This window comes from Pteropus medius, unplaced genomic scaffold (genome assembly GCF_902729225.1).
Source record: "Pteropus medius unplaced genomic scaffold, Ma_sr-lr_union100, whole genome shotgun sequence".
In the NCBI taxonomy this organism is placed as follows: domain Eukaryota; kingdom Metazoa; phylum Chordata; class Mammalia; order Chiroptera; family Pteropodidae; genus Pteropus; species Pteropus medius.
Window position 1 is genome coordinate 14503407 of NW_024354499.1, and position 20355 is coordinate 14523761.

The 20355-nt window shown below is 45.3% G+C and overlaps 1 protein-coding gene across 4 annotated transcripts; it reads left to right on the plus strand.

Moving 5' to 3' along the window:
• Positions 1-24: 24 nt before the first annotated feature.
• ELMOD3 (ELMO domain containing 3) lies at positions 25-19675 on the plus strand. Of its 4 annotated transcripts, none has more exons than XM_039852497.1 (12): positions 487-765; positions 2433-2718; positions 5104-5181; positions 5673-5742; positions 5927-5995; positions 6938-7029; positions 8180-8303; positions 8546-8668; positions 10683-10813; positions 17739-17815; positions 18093-18220; positions 18565-19675. In XM_039852497.1, the coding sequence occupies exons 2-12, from the start codon at positions 2665-2667 to the stop codon at positions 18774-18776; spliced, it is 1158 nt and encodes a 385-aa protein (XP_039708431.1). In that variant the 5' UTR covers positions 487-765; positions 2433-2664; the 3' UTR covers positions 18777-19675. The 4 variants fall into 4 exon arrangements, with proteins under 4 accessions (XP_039708429.1, XP_039708430.1, XP_039708431.1 ...); XM_039852498.1 differs by having other exon boundaries at positions 491-765; positions 18662-19675; XM_039852495.1 differs by lacking the exons at positions 487-765; positions 2433-2718 and adding an exon at positions 25-396.
• Positions 19676-20355: the final 680 nt, after the last annotated feature.

A 20355-nucleotide genomic window follows, 5' to 3' on the forward strand; every position in this document is an offset into this window, starting at 1 on the left:
GGCGGAAACAGCTTTGCCCATTGATCAGCCTTGGCCTTTTTGGTCAGAAACCCAGACTCCAGCGCACTTTGACGCTCCGCCTCTCACTACTTACTTGGAAGCCGCGCGGCGACTCCACTGCCTGCTGGGAGCTGCGCTCTTCGACTGGAGCGGCTGCGCGGGAGAGTTCTGCGCATGCGCAGGGGCCAGCCCGCCCCCCAAAACCGCAGTGGGAAAGCTCTGGGAACTCGGGACGTGGCCGGCGAGTCCCGGAGTCCTGAGGAGGGGGAATGTTGGGGGGAAACGATGGCCCTGGGGCGAGGCAAGGCTGAGAGGACTGAGAGAGAACCCCGACTGGGAGGCCGGAGACCTGGGTTCCGGTTCGGGCTCGGCCGTGGACTCGCTGGACGACCTGAGGCAAGTTGCTTAGCCCAGTTTTCCCCCACCAGGCAGTGAGAACGTTTCCGTTTGGAACCCCCACACAGCCTTGGCTGGCTGGCTGGCTGGCTGGCTGTGTTGTTGGATGGAGATTTCTCTGGAGATATGCGCATGGCAGCTGGCGATCGCTCGACCCTGTGTACCCCAAATTGGCCAATAGTTTGGCCGCAACGTCCTCCTGGGATGGTGTTGCCTGCCACGGGGCTCTGCTGACACCCCCAGGTCTCTGGCTGGGTCTCCATGGCACCTCCCTCTGTAGGAGCCGTGAGGGGATGAGAGCGGCCCAATGACAAGCCTGATGAAAGGATCAGAAAACTGTCATACTTAATGTGCTCATTTGTATTTAAGGTATGGACCCAGTGTCTAAATTAAATACCAACTCAGAGAGTTTAAGCTACAGCAAGCAATTATAAAATTATACTCTGTAATGAAGCTCTTTACCTAAAATGAATGCACCATAAATACTTGATTTGAAAAGGATCCATCTTCATATTTATAGGAAGACCATCTCCTCAGGTCCAGCTATCAGGAACTTGCCTAATATTGGTGGAGTGACTTAACTTCAAATACCTGCTCCTTTGACAGAGTATTTGCTCTTTTCTTTCTCGGATACAGATAGTATCAGTCCCTATTGAAGCCCCCCAGTAGTACTCCAGCCAGAACAGAGGCACTAGTAGATGTATAAAGCTGCTCATGCTTCTACGCTGCTTGATTCAGTTCATGCACAGTAACAGATGGGCCTTCCTGAAATTACTGTTAACATACCTGCCTGTCACCTTCCTAAGGTTGGCTGATGTGTGAGTGTTTTGTCATATGCTGTCAGGGAGGTCAAAGAGGAGGGAGGAAAAGGGAGGTAGATGCTGAGGACCTAGAGGACATAGAGCTTGTTCCTGAGGTGCCATGACTAAGGGGCACTGCCATCCTTTCTAAATTACAGGGAGCTACATTGAACATGGACAGTAGACTAGTGGTTACCAGAGCGTGGGGGGCAGGTAGCGGGTAGATGGGGTAAAAGGGGTCAAATATGTGATGACAGAAAGAAATCTAACTATGGGCGGTGAACACAATGCAATATATATATATGCCTTACTGTTGAATTGTACACCTGAAACTTACTGGATTTCATTAACCAATGTCACCATAATTAAAAAAATAATTAAAATAAAAAATAAAATAAATTACAGGGAGCCAAATGTCCAGCCCGAGATCCAGGAGATATTCCTGCTCTTGGTTTTAGGAATCAGTGCATCTTACCCTCAACAAAGATTCCATTTCGTTGCTGGCAGCCAGTTCTTAGGAAATCCAGATCATATTCTCACAGTGGAGGACTGACCTCATAGAAATGCTACTGTCCTTCCTTAGTCATCTGTGAAGTATGACTGTCAGTTGTGTGCAGACCATCTGCTCATTATGATCTGGATTTTTGTTGTATGTATCCATGATGTCCATTTCCACCATGATGAAGTATGAGCCTGTCCAGCCCTCTTCCTAAGGTAGACTCGTGGAATGAAAGACTGAGCCAAACTGACTAAGCAGCTGCAACATGTACAATATCGGTGACAACTGAAGAAGGCTAGGCATTGTGTTGCATATTTAGTTTCTACCATATCATAGGGGCCAGATCTAGTATAAGTCCCCCAACCCAACCTATATCTGAGACCTAAGCAAAGCCTAAGCACTTCAGCTAAGACCACCCACCAAGGTGCCACCCATTAACCTCACCCCTTTGATAAATTGCCTCAGATCCCATTAACTTCATTGTCAGAAACAGACCCCACCCCTTATAGTGGTGCTGCTGCCTTCTGGATACTGAGAATTCAGCCCTCAGACTCCTACAGGGTCCCCTTCTTTCCATCCAGTGTCACAGGTAATAAGAGGTAGGCATTTGGCTTAAGCAGCTTATTTATTCAGGGTAAATTTACAGCTGCCTAAAGGTTTTTAAAGCCTCAACAGAGGCATAACTGAATGATGAAACTAGTTTTAGTTTTTGTTTGTTTGTTTGTTCGTTTTTACAGGGCCGAGGCTTCAGAGACCCCAGGGACTTTTTTCAGTACTCACAGAAACCTCCTGCACCCTGGTGATGGCACATAGGGACTGTTTTCTTGCTCTAAGTCTGAATGACTGCCAAGAAGGAAGGCAGAGATAGAGCAGTTGGATCTCTGGCTCTCCCCATAGTTTCTAATCTCAGACCTTATTAATCTTTCTGAGCCCAAGGACAAAGCTACCTTGAACAAATGATTTTGAGTCATGAATGAAAAAGCTTGCTCTTTCCATAATGAGAAAGAATCAAGAGATGGGCAGGTAAGCAGTCACTTCCGTTCGGAAAAAATGGTGTTGGTTTTGTATATATCGTTGATAGTAATGAGACAGCATATATGAAGAGAACTTGAAGCTTAATGTTTAAGAAAATGTTTAGGAAAAACCCACATTAAAGTTCTCTTTGTTCTATTAGAAGCTTCTGTTCACCTCTGCGTCATTTGCTTTTCCTGAGAGCTTATTTTCTAAATGGGTTATGTGATTTGGGTTTAGATTTGCTTGGGTGGGAGGAGAACCTCAACGAGGGATTATTCCAAAAGTTTGTATTCCATCAATTTAGATTGTTCCTTACTGGCCCTTTCTCTGTCAAACATTGCTTTGGCCTGATTATCCTCAGGAATCTTGGTTCACTGTGATCTGTCTTTGCGCAAGCCTGGCAGCTAACCTTTTGTTCTTTACCTTTCCCACTACCTTGCTCAGAAATGGTCTTAAATGGAGCCTATAGGATTCAGTGGCTGGAGTTGGGACAAAGCCTTTCAGGAATGTTTTCTTCACTGTACTAAGACAGGTGAACTGTTTTTCCCAAAGGGAAGCCTTTGGACACTGGAGAAGACTGAGCTAGAGAGGAAAAGGAAGGATGAAATGAATCCAGAGTACACAGACTGCTGGAGGAAGTTGTTCATGATGAATCACCAAATATTTTTGGGAACATACTTTGTGCCTAATACTATGTGAACGAATATGGGAAATATTAAAGAAGTGTAAAAGAAAGTCCCTTCGCTCAACGCAGCAGAATCTGATTGGAGAGATAGGCCTTTGCATAGGAACTTATGCTACATACAGGAGGGCTATGAGACTTTAGAGAAGCAAGAGACCATTGTAGGCCCAGTTGATAAGATAGGCCACCTTGAGGAGATGGAACTGATCTTGAAAGGAATAGAGGACTCAGAGAAGTTGGAGCCGGGTTTGTATTCTGGAGGAAAACGACATGACTCAAGGGGTGGAGGTGAGAGGAACTGCAGAAAGTGTGTTCATTGGATTAAGATGGGAAATACTAGTGCTTAGGCATCCAGTTATGGAGGAGTTGGCTCAGGTATGGTATGTTTAGATGTCCATTCTTGTGTCCCAAGCATAAAGAAATCAAAGTTTAAGGACTATTAATTGGCAAAAATATATAGGAGGGATTAGAGTAATGAGATAATCTAGGATTCCAGGGCCTTGACATAAGCAGTGATTCCTTTATTAGTTATTTTCTTTCGATCATTTTTTAAATATTTTATTTTACAGAAAATGATATATTCTCATGGTTCAAATCCCAAAAGTACAGAGGGTGTACACATAGTGAAAAAAAATTACCTTCTACCCTTGTCCCCTAGCTATCCAGTTTTCCTGTTGGAGGCAACGTTACTACTTCTTGGGTATAATTCTGGAAATAATCTCTACAGAGACAAGCAAATATGTTTATGTTTTTTAAAAAACACAAATGGTAAAATAGTGTACATACTTGGCCCTTTGCTTTCCCACACACTGTATCATGAAGACTGTTTCATATTGTCCATAAAACATTTTTTTATTCTTTATGGCTATATAGGATCTCATTGAGTGGATATACTTTCATTTGTTTAATTAGTTCATTGGTAGACATTTAGGGTTTTTCTACCCTTTTGGATAACAAACAGTGCCACTATGAATGACACTGTAAGCATTTTATTTTGCATATAGATGAGTATATCTGTTAGATGAATCCTAGAATGCAATTGTAGGCCCAAAATGTGCAGAGCAGGTGTGATTTTGTCAGGTGTTGTCAAACAATAGAAGTGGTAACAATTTACTCTCCAACGTGCTATAAAACTTAACACTCTAGCCAAAACAGTGTGTTCTCAAACTTTTGGTCTTTGATAATATGCTAAGTGAAAAATACTATCTCAGAGTAGTTTTATTTGATATTTGTCTTATCAAGAGTAAGGTTAAGCATTTTTTCATATGTTTAAGAACTATTTGTGTTTCCTTTTGTGTAAACTGTCCATATCTATGCCTGTTTTTCAACTGGGTTTTTTTTTTCCTTATTGATTTGTAGGACTTTTTTTTTTTTCTTCTAAATATATTAAGAAAATTAGCCCTGTTTTGTGATGTGAGTTGCAAAAAGTTGGTCAGATGGGGTTTTTTTTAAAGCTCTACTAAGGGAAAGATTTGGCTGAGCAGAAAGGCCAAAAGTGAGGAACCACCTCTCTGAACTTTACTTACTCAGAACCCTGAGACCTTTCATGGAGCCAGGAAATCTGTGTAAGAGTTTTTGAGATAACATTAAGCTTTTTCCAGTTCTTAAAACCAGATTTTGTGTGTGTGATACTAGGAAAAGGTGTGACATTTGAGCTGTTGCCTTTGGAGACTGACATGTGCCTGGGAGATTGACTCTGATTTGTCTTACAGGTTGAAAATGTGTCTGCTGGGTACTCTTCACCGTATGGCAAGGACAGCGGTGCTCTTCTGGCTTTCAGAGGAATTCCTGTACGTGTCGCCTGCACCTTAGTATCTCCTGCCATTGCAGGCTTGTGTTGCATGCTACCATGTGGTGCTAGGAACCATGACACAGGATGGCATAGACCCTGTCCTCCGAGAGCTCATCCTCAGGGGAAAGGGTGTGGGGCACAAACAAGCAAACAACCTCTATCTATTAAGATGATTGCTGTAGTGAAGCAGAATATAAAGTGCAGCAGGAGTACTAGAGACACACCACAGTCTTAGTTGAGTTGTGTGAATTTTTGTTTGTTTACTATTCAAGGGGGACATAGGATGTGGTCCCCACATCACCCAACTTCTACATCATAGTTGGAGTTCTCCAGGTGCCTCTCTTTAAGATGGACTTTAATCAACCCATCTGGGTAGGATAGATCCTTCTGGCCTGCAGTTTCAAGGACATTCAGTACAGTGGTGGGATGTGTTTGTGTGTATGGGGGACATGAATTCTACCCTCACACTAAAGATCACTGCTCCTACAGATCTCAGAATTGAAGAACCACAGCATCCTCTGGGCCCTGACAACAGAAACTAATGGATGGGTGCCAAGTGGTAAGGTCCCCTTCAAGTCCCTTGGATCCTGGGTGGAGCCCAAGTCAGAGCTCCCAGCAGAGCTCTGGCGCCGTGCAAAATGGGTATCTGAGGGCAACAAGACCCAAGGCAGGCAGGTAAAGCTGGGGCTGGCAGTGATCCAGACACCGAGGTCTCAGGGGGGCATCTTTTCTCGCTGTTGCAGTTACGAGCACAGAGGTGCTCAGAGCCCAAGAAGAATGGGAAGCTGTGGATAACATCCAGCCAGAGACAGGTAACTGCAAGAATGGCACTATCTCCTTACAACAAGCTGCTAGTAAGACACCGTCCACATGTGAGGCTAACGTTTCCCTGACTCTAGGATTAGGAGTGTTCTGATTTTAACTGTGTGACATAGAATAAAATCTCTTTCGGATCCAAAGATGGTGACATTCTGAAGGAAATGGGAGTAAATGCCATGGAGAAAGGGCCGCCATCCACCCAGCCCTGAGAGAAGACAGGGAGGACCTTGGTCAGGGTTAGCTCCTCTAGGGTGATGAGGTTAGGCAGAAGGATGGAGGCAGGCAGCCAGGGCCCCTGCATAAGGATGAGCAGGTTGTTTACTGTACAAAGAAATCCCTACAGGTGAGAACTGAAGCCATCTGCTGGAAGCCCCTGAGGGCTTGGTAACAATGATCTAACATCCCTTTCTGAGAGCGGTGGGAAAGCAGAACTAGGACCCATATCTAGCCTGAGCCCCACTTGAGCTCCTGGAGAGATGTTCCAGTGGACTGTATCAGCTATCACCTGTATTGCTAACTGATAAGTTAATTCCCTATGGACTGTCACAAAGGATGGAGAGGGTGTGAGAAAGGGCAAAGTAGAAATTAGGAAAGACCACTAGGCAAACCTGTGGCACCCTCCTGCATGAGTGCCTCCTCTAAGCAATGACTTGCCCCCTCACAGATGAGTGGAATTTAAGGAGCCCCTTAGGGCCAGGTCTGTCCCTGCTCACTGCAGAGGTCAGTCTAGCAAGCTTCTGAAAAGCCTGGTCTGAAAAGAGCGTTGGCCCAGCAAGTGATGCCACTTCCTTGAAATAGGGTTGGTCATCATTTAGGGTGTCTGATGTTTACAGCTGGAAGCCAGTTCTGGGCTTAGAAGTGAGAAAGGCCCTCGGGAAATGTTTGCTGACACAGTAACTACTGTTAATCCCAGGGTGCCTTCCTTCTCACCACAGGGAGCCAAGCCAGCTCAGACCAGCCTGTGCAGCTAATCTCCTTCGGTGAGGCGCTGCAGCATTTCCAGACTGTGGATCTCTCCTCCTTCAAGGTATGACAGTAGGGAGGTTTGGGATCTCAAGCAAAGCACCTTCCCAGGAACCAGGTTTCTATCCCACCAGGGAAGGGCACTGGGCAAGCAAGATGGAAGCTTCCAGTTGAGGGCCCTATCTCACCCAAGAAATCTTGGGGCACGGAGTCATAGGTAGCCAAAGACCCGTGTGTTTGTGCAGGGTACTGGTGGCCTTTCTGGGATTGTGGCCTTTCAGGGCCCTGGTGGCCTTTCTCTTCCTTCTTAGGAATGGAAGGTCTGGAATCAAATGCTAAGTAGTTCCTTGGGGAAGTAAGGCAGCCTGTCCAGAGAGCAGAGTAATTCATGGCTAATTTGGGAAAATCTTCCATTCCCTCAAGGTGCCAGAGCCATCTGGGAATTTAAAAAATAGGTAGGTCTGGAAAAAAAATAAATATTGCGGAGAATAAAAGCTAGCAACCTATTTGGGGCATCTTGAGTGACCAGTATTAAGTTTCGAGGAATGTGATTTCAGATCTTACACCTAAAGCCTGGCTCAAGAGAGCTTGAAAAGACAGGAATCAGGTTGCCAGAAGCTACCCAAATCAGTATATTCTAAGACCTCTGGCAATGGCCTTGAGCAGTGAGAAGTCAGTATGGATGGAAGGCTCTAGCTACCCCACACAGCTGTCTAGCGCCCAAAAAGTCTCCATTAAACTCCCATCCCCACTGTCTGTGTCTCATCCTGGAAGTTGAGAGTGCTACTAGCCTTTATAAATTATGTCCTTTACAGAAAGACATAGACATACAAAGGCTGCGTAGAAGCAGCCTTTCTGGGAAACACGGTCTGATATTTGTCAGACCACAAGGGGCAGTCCCTACACTCAGCCATCTCTATAATCTCCTAGGCTCTCAGTGGAATAGCTAATGGGACCAAATGTAGACAGCTGATGGATAATGCCTATGCTTGGGGACATCTTTCTCTTTACAAAACACCTGGGAACTAGAAGAGCCTGTGTCCATAGATTCCACAGACGCTTCACAGCTTCCGCCCCCTCTTCCTTGCCCAGAGACCAGCCACTTAACTTGGGGAACTACTTCTTTCTGTAAGAACAGTCCCTGTACTGAGCCTGATCATAAGTTCATTAAAGCAGGTGAACCCAGCATTCATTACCTGCATTTTTCTCCCAAGAAAAGAATCCAGCCCACAATTCGAAGAACCGGGCTTGCTGCCCTCCGGCACTGCCTCTTCGGGCCTCCAAAGCTTCACCAGGGACTCCGTGAAGAAAGGGACTTGGTCCTGACCATTGCTCAGTGTGAGTGCGTGGTTGCCGCCACAAAGCAAGCACTGCATATGAGGTCAGGCAGAGCACTGTTCACCCACCCTGTTACTAAGACTAACCCAAGGGTCTTGCATTTCCCATGTTGGGATAAGGAGTAGGAGCCAAGGGGTAAAATTAGGGGGGAACAGGATGTCTTGAACATTGTCTGGATCTGCCTTCACTGTACCATTCTCTGAGAGGCAATCCAATAGAGAGCATGGTGTGTTTTGGGGCAGGTGGCCTGGATAGCCAAGACCCACTGCATGGCCGAGTACTCCAGACCATCTACAAGAAGCTGACCGGCTCCAAGTTTGACTGTGCCCTCTACGGAGATCACTGGGAAGATCTGGGCTTTCAGGGTAAGAGGAATGGTTCGTCTTCTTTCCCTGGACATGATTCCACGGTTAGAGTGAGAGCCCAGATTCTCCTCTTCCTGTCATGCCAGAACTATGAGACAGGATATCTGAGGGAAAGCATTTCAGGAAGAGAGAGTGGAGCATGTGCAAAGGCCCTGAAGTGAAGGATGCTTAACTCCGAGAAATAGGATAGCTGAAGTGGAGAAGAGAGCGAAAGGAGAACAGTTCATTTGTGGCTTTGCAGGCCATTGTAAAACATTTACTCTAAGTGAGATGGAAAGCATTGGAGAGATGTGATTAGGAATCTAGTTTTTCTTTTTCCTCTTTTCCATTAATATTGATGAAAATTTTTTTATATTTTATTTTTTGAGTGAAAATGATTACACCTGGTTTTGAATTGTGCTCTTTTTCAAAATCATATCAAATTATATTTGTGTAGAATAAGAAAATATTTTAATATAAAAAGGAAACTTCGTATATCCATAATTGATAGTCTATTGGTATGGACAATGTGCTTTAAGTCCCTTTACCCTCCCTCTGGTATATTATAATTGTCTTAAATATTTTCTCTATGTATATTGAAAATCACGAGTGTTAGGATTTTTGTTTCAACCATTAAGCAATTTTTAAAACTCAAGAGAAACAAAGTCTATTGTGTTTACCCATATATTTGCTATTTCCACTATTATGTCTTCCTTTCTGATATTCCTTCTTTCATCATTTTCTTTCTGTTTTAAGAACTTCCTTTAGCCGTTTTCTAAGGTAGGTCCACTGGTGATAAATTCTCTTAGTTTTCCTTTGTCTGAGAATGGCTTCATTTCCCCTTCCAGTGAGTTTTTAATTTTAGTTACTATGTTTTTCAGTTCTAACGTTTTTATTCAGTTCCTTATATCTGATATTTCTCTACTGAGACTTTTATGTTTCTTTATTTTTTCTAAGTTTGTTGGTAATGGCTTATCAAAGACATTACCATGATGACACATTGCTGCAACAAATTACCACAAATTGAGTGGCTATAACAACACAAATTTATTATCTTCTAGTTCTGTCATTCAGAAGTCTAAACTAGATCTCACTGGGGTAAGATCAAGGTGGCAACAGGGCTGCATTCTTTTTTGGAGGCTCTAGGACAGAATCGGTTTACTTATTTTTTCACCTTCTAGAGGCTACCTGCATTTCTCCTCCTCCATAGCATCTTTCTGAGCCTGATTCTGTTTTCACATCTCTCTCTGACTCTGTGTTTCTGCCACCCTCTTTCAATTTTTATATTGGGTCCACACAGGTAATCCAGGATAATTTTCCTATCTGCTTATTAACAACCTTAATTCTACCTGCACTCTTAATTCCCCCTTGGCATGCAACATTATGTAGTCATATGTTTTGGGGAAATCATTGGAGAGGCCATTATCTGCCTACAACAGCTATTTTAAAATCCCTATCAGATAATTTCAATCTCTGTGTTGTCAGTGTTGCTATCTACTGATTGTCTTTTCTCATTCAAATTGAGACTTTCCTAGTTCTTGATGTAACGAGCGACTTTTTTATTGTGTCCAGGGCATTTTGGATATTATGCAATGACATTCTGGGTCTTTTTTAAATCTTTTATTTAGCAAGCCTCCTCTAACATAGAGCCATTGGAGGAAGGGAAAGGTCACCCTGTTACTGCCAGGTGGAGGTGGAAACCCTGATACCGCCAGGTGGAGGTGGAAACCCTGATACCCTGCTTGGGGCAGGGGTGCCTCGTTACTGTTCTCATGTAGCCTCCACTGACAACCACTTTACCTCTACTGACACCACCAGAGGAGATGAGGGGCTTCTTAGCACCGGGAAGGGATAACAGTCGCAGCCCCCCACTTTTCTGACTTCCCTGACAGAGCCAAGAGCTACTTTATGACACTCAAAGGAAGTAGAGCCTCTCCATTTGGCCTGTAACCAAGTTGTTGAAGCTCACAGGAGCAGGGATTTCATTACGTATTGTTCCCTGTCACCCTCAGTTTTCTCACGGTTTCTGTTATAGGAGCAAATCCAGCGACAGACCTGAGAGGAGCAGGCTTCCTTGCCCTCCTGCATCTGTTGTACCTGGTGATGGACTCCAAAACCTTGCTGATGGCCCAGGAGATTTTCCGTCTGTCCCGTCACCATATCCAGGTGGGGCTTTGGTGGGAAGCCAGCAAAGAGGGCAGTGGAGCTAGGACCTGGGTGCAGGGCTCTTCTGAGTGGCTAGGCGGGCCTCACGGGTAGATAATCTGTAATGGCTGAGGGCTCTCAGGACGGCTGAGGCAAACCAGGAATGGTCTTCCCCTGTCAGCACTGGAATCTGAGCTCCACTACTCATTAGCGTGTGTCTCAAGCATTGCCTCAACTCCTGAGGGCCTTGGCTTCCTCATCTGTAGAATGGAAATTATGGAAACTTGAAGCTGGATGGTTGGGAAAATTCATTGAGATTATGTACACGAGCACCAGCTACAACTGTGGTGTTAGTGTTTTGCCTCACCACCCTCTCTGAGGAGGTCCCTGACCCTGAAGGAGGAGAGTCAGCCTTGTGTCACCCAAAGGGGAAGGCGTGCCTCTGATGGTCAGGTGACACGTAGATTTACTGGTAGGCCAGAAGTGGCTTTTGTAGCCCTCAGTCTCTGCCCAAGCCCGCTCTCTGGAGTTGGCTTTGGTGGTTTTCCCAGGTAGTAAATGGTGGTAGTCCCTCCATTTTAGAAAACAAATTTGCCTGTCTCTTGACATTCATCTATCCCAGGTTCATGAGACCTGGAATTCATTCACTAAACAAATATTTATTCAGCATTCCCTGTGGTACTTATTGTTTGGGGTCCTTGAGATACATCAATGAGCAACACAAAGATCCTTCTAGCAGAGAAGACAAGACAGTAAGCATAATAGATACATAAATTATAGAATATGTTAGAAAATGATAAGTGCTAAGGTAAAAGAACAAGTGGGGTAAGGTTAGGAAAATGTGGGGAGGGAGTTACAGTATTTATGGGTTGGGTCAAGGTAGTTCTCATGAGAGGGTGAGACTTAAACAAGGCCTTGAAGAGAGAAAGATGTTAGCCAAGCTGATATCTGGGGGACAAGCATTCCATGCAGAAGGAGCAGCTACAGCACCTTCTCAGGACCTGTTTCTGGCAGGAAGCCAGCTGGTGCAGGAGGAGGATGGGAGGATAGGAGGGCAGTAGGAAAAGAGGTTATAGAGTAATAGGACCAGATGACATAGTGTCTGGTAGGCTATGATAAGGACTTTTGATTTTACTCTGAGTGAAATGATGGTTTTCAGTCGCCTGGAGTACGTGATCCAGCTTGAAATTTTTTAATGGATCCTACCAGCCACCAGGTTGAGAACAGTCTAGGGTTTTATTATCAAGTTAGAGATGATGGTGGTTTGGAGCAGGGTGTTTTCATAGGAGATGGTATGAAGTGGTCAGATGCCGGATGTAGACTCTTGAGTGTATGGGCTTAGGAGAGTAGAGCCAACATATTTTTCTAATGGATTAGATATGGGTATAAGAAGAAGGAGTCTGTGATGATTTTTAGTCTGAGCATCTAGAAGGATAGAATGGCCATCAACTGCAGTGGAAAGGAAAGAGTAAGTTGAAGAGTTCTGTTTGTCATATAAATGTTAGATTGAGGTTATGCATTTTTGGTCAGAACACAGAAATGATGTGCCCTTCTCTGTGCCTCATATTGGAAACACATAATGTCAACATGTCTTACTACTGGTGTGGCTAACCTTGAACACGTGGTTACGTGGTTACATGGTTAAGGTGATGTCTGTTGGTTTCTCCACTGTAAAGTTACTATTTCTCCCTTTGTAATTAATAACTATCTCGAGGAAGATACTTTGAAACTATGTAAATATCCTGTTCCTTCTCAAACTGTTCCAATGGCGATTTTCTGTTTTCCTCCTTCTTCCTACATTTATTAATTCCGTAAGAATTAATAAATTTTGTAAGAAAGAATAATCTGTTCTCTTGTTTTTATTTATTGTTTTTATATCTGTGTGGACTCATGGATATTTATTTTCTTCTATGAGTTATAACCCAACACTATCATTATTTATTTTGTCGTTCAAATTGTTCCATCTTTGGCTATTTTAAGAATTCTTTCAGGTTGGCACCTGTGCCCTTTCAACATGCCCTATCCATTTTTTGAGCACTTTTTAACTTTCTAAACACCAAAAGATCATCTAGGCTCATCTTGTATTTTCCAGCCCTGAACTCAACCACTTCTCCAAGGAGCTCTTGTTCCTTTAATTGGAGAATGATATTTAGAAACCAAGATCTGAGCACTCAGTGTTCTCACTGCTATTAAGATCTCACTGTGTCTAAGCCCCTGTCAGTGGCCAGAGCTTGTTATATACGTATATGTCACTGGTTCACTCCCAACTCTGATAGGAAGAGGTCTCAGTAGCCCTGCACAGAGAACAGGAAGGTGGGTGCGCTTTGATTCTGCCTGAGAGAGGAGCCCGAGAATGAGTGGCTGAAGGTCAGACCTACAGCATTTTCATCAGATCATTTTACCTTAGAGGGTTGAAGTTGGGCAATCTTGAGTTGCAAAAACAGACTGTTGCAATAACAGTGTTGTTGGCCACGTTATATCCTTAATTCTCAGGACCTCAGTTTTTTCCTCTGTGACATGCGAACATCATTCAACCCTATAGAATTACTCTAGATTGAAGATAAACTATGTAAAGAGCCAAGCACATTAGTTATTAGTTATTCAGTGAGTGTTACTTATCAAAGTAACTTTTGATTTCCATGAGTAAAAATACATTTTATGTATCTTATATATAATACATCTTATATAAGATGCATCTTATGTTTTTAAAATCAGTTAAATACATATTTGTGTGTGCTGTGCACACACACATACACACACACATTAGTACAGTAAATCTCTTGAATCCAAAACTTTCTGAGTACAAAACAAATAATCATACAGTTCCTGCCACCTGGGCAGTTTTTCATTTCTAACATTTACTGAATATCTCTATCTTTTGGGGAAAAACAGTCATTAAATCTTAAGGCTTCACATATGTCTGTCTATTCCAGGAAGCACTGGAGGAGGCAAGAGTGGGACTTCATGAGTGTCTGGTCTTGAGATATATCAGGACTCCACAGGTTGAGAATAGGCATATTCTGTGATCTTTATGATTCAGGGTAGTATGTCTGGGTCAAGTTCAAGAACTGTACCAGTTAGCTTATGTAACGATGCAGTCTGTTGAAGCAACACTGCTTTGTTGTAACAGCCTCCCAGAGGTTGAGAAGTAGCTCAGCATTCACTGATCGGGCCCTCATTTTAGAGATTGGGAAATGGAGACCCAGAGAGGGGAAATGGCTTGCCCAAGGTCCCACAACTAATGATTTCCTACAAATTATCTCTGATCTCAGTTTCTCCCTTCTTGTGATTTATGAAGACTTGTAAGACCTTCCTGAAGAAATATGAAAGCCAGGGTAGAGGGTTATTGCCAACTCAGAATCCCTCATTTGTTTTCAAGAACAGGCTGGAATGAAGTGAGGGCACAAACCATGCAAATATCTGAGGGAGGAGTGTCCCAGGCAGAGGGAACAGCAAGATGAGGAAATACAGGGTACTTGATCTTTGACTGACCACTTTGACCAATCTGTTTCTTATCCCTTCAGCTGCTGGCCTTGGTGGAATTTACTGGAGATTTTTATATTTACTTCACAATATGAATGTCAGAAAATATGAAGGAAGAGTAGCTTAGTAAAATAAGAGGGCTGATGTAAGTGTCAGGAAGCTAGATGCTAGTTTCATCTGCAGTATTATTATTTAGCTATGATTTGAGGCAAGTCTCTGGGTCTCAGTTTGCTCTTTCATGAAATAAGGGGTTTGGCCTAAATTCTAATGTCTCTTCCAGCTTTATAAATCCTTGAAGTATTAGTAATTCCAAGGTTTTAAAGTAAAACATGAACTCAAATGCTTATGAATCTTGAGCACACAGTTTTCCAGGAGGCATGTCTGAGATCGAAGTAACAGTTGGGGGACACAGTCTTACCAGCAGCCAGCCCTGTTTCTCTCTGAAGGGGAGAGCTAAAGTTTCAGGTATCTGTGGTGCATCCTGCTAAAGAGAAATTGGCCAAAAACTACAACCTCTAGAGGGACCCCAGGATGCCCATGAACCCCAGCAGCGTAGAACCGCTTAGCCCACGCTGTCCTGAGGAGTGCTGCAGCCAAGAGAGGCAGGCCACATCAGGCTAACTGCTGGCAAGCACGGAAGCGCCTTATACTAATATTTACTCATGTCCAACAATTTGTATAGCTTTCCATGCAATTTCCATCCATTATTTCATTCCATCAACGTGACAAGCCTGCAAAGAGGTAGGGCAGAGATGATCCTTATAAATCTCCTTTATAAGGTGAAGGAATGAAAGGATCAGAGAGGTAAAGTGTTTCTGTGCAAAGCTGGGTGGCTCGTTAAGTGAAGCCGGGACTGGGACCCACATCTCCTGACAGCTAGCTAGTGACAGGCTCCTTACCAGCAAACACACTTCAGAGTCTCCTGGGGGGATGTGGATGCTCAGGACTGTCCCCTGAGCTACTGAACTGGAATCTCCAGAGGTGGAGCCATGTTAGCAGCAGCCACCAAAGACAATCTGGTCTTCCTGCTTCAGTATTTGGAGGTATTTAAGCCCAAATATGAGGCCTGAAGAGAAATGAAATTTTAAATGAAAACTCAAAAGTGTCCAGATCTTATTTCTTCTGCTTTTAGTCAGTTCCCTTAACACAGCCTCAGCATAGTATTTTAGCTCAAAGGGACACTTTTCAGGTCCAAGGGAACTGCTGAAGGAAAGGAGACATTTAGATCTAAATTCTAGTTTTTCACTGCTTTTTAATAAGTGGGTTTTATAAGAATGTTCCCAAGAGTGAATGAACACTAGGTTTAAATCCTCTGTTAATTATATTGCTACCATATTCTTGTTCCCATATTTATTTTTAGACTGAAAAAAATCAAGGGAAGGAGCCATATTATGTAGATACATGTGATAATTAAATAGGCAATACATGAAGATATAAATGCATTGGTTCTGACCTCAGCCACACACACTGAGGCAAAGATAATAATTGTAAATGTTTGTTAGCACCTATTTAGGCTGACGCCGTGCTTACTGTTTTGTATATGTGATCTAAATTACTCCTCAGAGCAACCCTGTGAGGCAGATTATGAGATAACAGAAAATGTAAAGTGTGGATAATAAAATCTATCTCATAGAGTTTCTGTAATGATTAGTGTCTGGACTCTGCCCAGTATGGCACTTGCATCGGGGTCCCCAAGAACCCCCCAAGTTCTATGATTCACTGGGAAGACTAACGAGACTTGGCATATGGTCGTATAGCTGTGATTTAGTACAGCCAAAGCAAAATCAGCAAAGGGAAGCAGTGCGGGGAACAAAATCCATAGGAAACCAGGTGCAAGCTTCCAAGAATCCTCTCCCAGTGGAATCACATAGGACACACTTAATTCCTCCAGCATCAAATTGTGCAGCACGTGAAATGGTGCCAACCGGGGGGCTCATTATAGATTCAGTACCCAAGGTTTTTATTGCGGGCTGGTCATGTAGACCCCATGTGTCTAGCACGTACCAAAATTCCAGAATCACAGAGGGAAAGCAGGTGTTCAGCGTAAACCATATTATTTGCACAGAGGGTGTAGGCACAGGAAGTTATCCCGAGGGAATGGTGGGACTCCATACGTTCCCAGATGCTCGCCAAGGGCTAACCTTGTAAGCAGGTCTTTCTCCAGGCAGCAGTCTCAGGCCTGTTGTGCTCACTCTTTTCTGCACAGCACTCAAAGTTTATTTCCTTTTTGGTTTTGAAAGAGAAGAAAGCTGAGTCTCACAGAATTTGGACTGCCTTACTAAGGACACACAGCTAGCAGGTGGCAAGGCCAGGATTTGGAATCCAAGTGTCGTGTAAGACCTTGAGAAAAAGGCCCTCCACAGTTCGGTGCTGTCAAATAGAATTTTCTCCAGTGGCCGAGATGTTTTAGACCTGCACTGCCCAATACAGTAGCTACTGAGCCCATGTGGCTATCGAGTGCCTGAAATACTGTTAGGATGACTAGGGAGTTGAATTTTAAATTTTATTTACTTTTTAATTAAATTTAAATAGGTACATGCGGCTAGTTGCTACCTTACTGGACAGCACAGGTCTACATCATAATGTAATAGAGCTTCCCTCTTCAGGCAAGAGCCCGACTTTGGCTCTTGTTTTAAACTAATAAAGAATGCATTCATCTGTGTGTCCCTGTCAGTGGGTGTCCTTGTGTATGTGCCACAGTGGAAATTAGCATGTGATATTTGTAAACTCCCTGGAAAAAGCCTCTTTTCATTTGCTTGGTATTCTTTTTGTTATCAAATAGGAAGGAATTTGCTCCTCCAAAAGTAAAGCTTTGGCGTGGATCCCAGGGGGTTCTGAGGCCCATCCTGGTGAAGTGCCCCAGCTGGCCTCCACGCCGCCCCCTCTTAGGAGCTTGTTCTCAACCTCCACTGCTGGTTCTCAGGCTCCATGTTGCTGAGAGGTGGGGTGTGCCAACAAGTCAAGGTGGACTTCCCGCCTACTTGCACCTTCTCTGCTTTGAGATGAAGTGCTTATGAGCAGTCAGATAACCAGAAAGGGAGTTTGTTAGATAACTGGGCCTTATTTCCCTTGTGATCATCCTAATCCCAAGGAGTGATGTGGTCCATGGGTGGCATACAGGTGAGTCTGATGAAGGCCAAGGGGAGTTAATGGGTCGGATGCTGAAGAGGCGAGAGAACTAGCACGAGTTACGCATACCAGTTTTGGAGTGAATTAACCTCCGCTGGAATCCTGGTTCCACTGCCTTAGGAAAGTTATTTAAGGTCACTGATCTGTAAGGTCCTCAACTGTAAGATGGGAAAAAGATCACTGTGAAAATTAAATGTAAGCATCCGTAATATTGGCTGCTGCCTCTGGGCTATAGCTACTGTTACCGCCTGCAGGCCAGGCTAGGTTGTAGAAGATGGGAGACACAAAAGGCATGGCCTGGGTGGCCACTGACCTGGGGCCACTTCCATTCCAGCAATTCCCCTTCTGTTTGATGTCTGTGAATATCACCCGCATTGCAATCCAGGCCTTAAGGGAGGAGTGTCTCTCCAGGTGAGTCCCCACACTGCTCACCCCACACTGAGTGGCCCAGCAGAGCCTGGTTCCCTCCCATCCCTGCTGCATTCTCCCCAGCTTTCATCCTCACCTGCTGGCTCCTGGGGAGCCTAGGCAAAGTCCCCGTTCACCAGTCTCCCAGCCCATCTCTCCTCCCCAACCCTGACCTCGGATGTGATGGCTGCCTGGGGAATGGCTTCCCTGGAGGAGTGGGGGGTCACCCAGGTGTCAACCTTTGTCCGCTGCTGAGCAGGTCACCTCCCTTGTCCTGCAGGGAGTGTAATCGGCAGCAGAAGGTGATCCCAGTGGTGAACAGCTTCTATGCCGCCACTTTCCTCCACCTCGCCCACATCTGGAGGACGCAGCAGAAGACCATCTCAGACTCAGGCTTTGTCCTCAAAGGTATGCTCTTTCTTCTGGGGAGGCCTAGCTCCTAAACTGGTATTCCCAGGCTCAGGGACCTCAGGGTGGTTCCAGACTGGTTTGGGCTGCAGTTCCCTTCCCGCCCAGCCTCTGGAGCCTGCTAGTCCCTTTCTCCGCCACCCCTCTCCTCCCTTTCTGGCATTATACCTATGGTGATATTATTTTCTGAGTTGAAAGCTGGGTCCAGCAGTTGAACTCTATTCAAAATTCCAGCAGTCCTGGACAGGGTAAAGTGTGGGCTCCCTGTGGCTCTGTCTGGTTCCTTGATCTCCCTCTCTGGTGTGCTCTACATCTAAGACGACTCCTTTACCTTCTCTCCATAGGCTCTGGGCTGGGGGTACTTCCTAGAGCTGCTGGGCCCCGACTGTTCTGCAGCCCAAAGCCCACTCGAGCCTTCTGTACCCCAATGCTCTATTCCAGACGTGGAATTGCTGGCCAAGAAGAGCCCACGGCGGCTGCTCAAGACCCTGGAGAGCTACTTGGCTGGAGTGTCAAAGGGGCAGGCCTCCTTATTGGGAACACAGAAGTGCTATGAGCCACAGGCCCCTCACTCCAAGGATCTCACTTTCACAGGCGTGTGTGACCTGCCACCACATTCATCTGAAGGCACATGGCTGATCTGACCAACCCCAGGGACTGACATAGGAAGACTTAAAGGTTGGGCCACCAGGGCTTTCGGAGGGCACATGGCCCACCCTGTCAGGAACACCCTGGCTGGGCCAAGCCCCTTCCTGCCTCAGCAGAAGGGATGTAGGAAGCTCCTGGTCCTGGTCGGGGAAGCAGAGGACCCTCGTCCCCATGAGACATCAGGTGCAGTTAGACTTGACCCCGCAGACCTGTCTCCAGAGCAAGAACTTTGTTAGGACCTTAGTTGAGCTATAGCTTACCAAGTTGGGTTCCAGGTAATCTCAATTGTAAGGTGGGACAGCCTCATCTGGGTGTCCCACATGTCCTCACAATGAAGGACATACCCAAGTAGAGGCACCAGAATTCTGACTCCTGGGCAGCAGGGCTTTCAGGCCTCTGATGGCATAGGACAGGGACCAGACGGACATTATAGTAGTTAGAATCGGAAGGGAGAAGGCAGCAGTGGCAGCAGCCAACAGGGGGCAGCATGAACCAGAGCAAGCTGCCCAAGGCTGCATCTGGGCTGGCTTTAATCTTCATTCACCAGGCCAGTACCAGGGCCCCTCTGGGGTTTCTGGCCTCGCATTTATTCCTCTCTCTTCTCTCCCCATCCCTCCTTCCCAGTAAGATATAGAACAGGGCCTTCGGCTAGGTATCTCCATTGTCGTCCATCCTAACTGCCCACCAGCTGGACTCGCCCCATAGAGACTGTGCAGTTCCCATCAGAGATGGTTTTCTAGCCTGCTGAGGGAAGAAAATTCACATACCAGCAGTTTTTGAATAAAAGAATTGTTCTGGGTTAAAGGTCCCAAGTGTTTTCCTCTAAGACAAGCCTTGCACCTTCCTGGGGCCCTGTTGTTCCAGACAGCTGCAGTCCTGCCAGGCCTCCAAGACTGTGGTCCAGGCTTACACAGCTCCCTCCTTGCTCTCGCCCCCCACTACCCCTGGGTCATGCCCTCCAGAGTGGGACTGCTCCATTTCCCCCTCATTAGCTATCTAGCCTCTTTGACATTCCAGCCACATACCCATCATACAAAAGAATGAACTAAGTCCTAGACAAGGAAAAACAGCTTGCCCAGGATGAAATGGAAGCAGGATAAGAACCAGAGCCCATGAGTACTCCTGACAGCAGTCCAGGCATTTCTGGCAGCCCCGTGGTGGCCCTGGACTCATCACCCTAATACGTGATGCAATGTGCCTACAAAGTGACAAGGCAGACTTCTACACAGTAGTAGGAAGTTGTACTTTTGCTTGGTGAGCATACGTCATGTGGAAGCTGCCTTGCAATGTTTTATTAGGGCAGCTGAGGAAATACTGGCTTGACAGAGATGCACCCCCAGCCTCTTGCCACAACCCTGTCCCAGTTGGGAACGTGAGACTGAACCGAACCCCTGGCTGAAAGCGATCCTGAGGCCTGGCACTGTGCCACCTACCTACTGGGTTCACAGCAGTACCTGCCAGGCCCACTGGGACTCCAGACCCCTCTA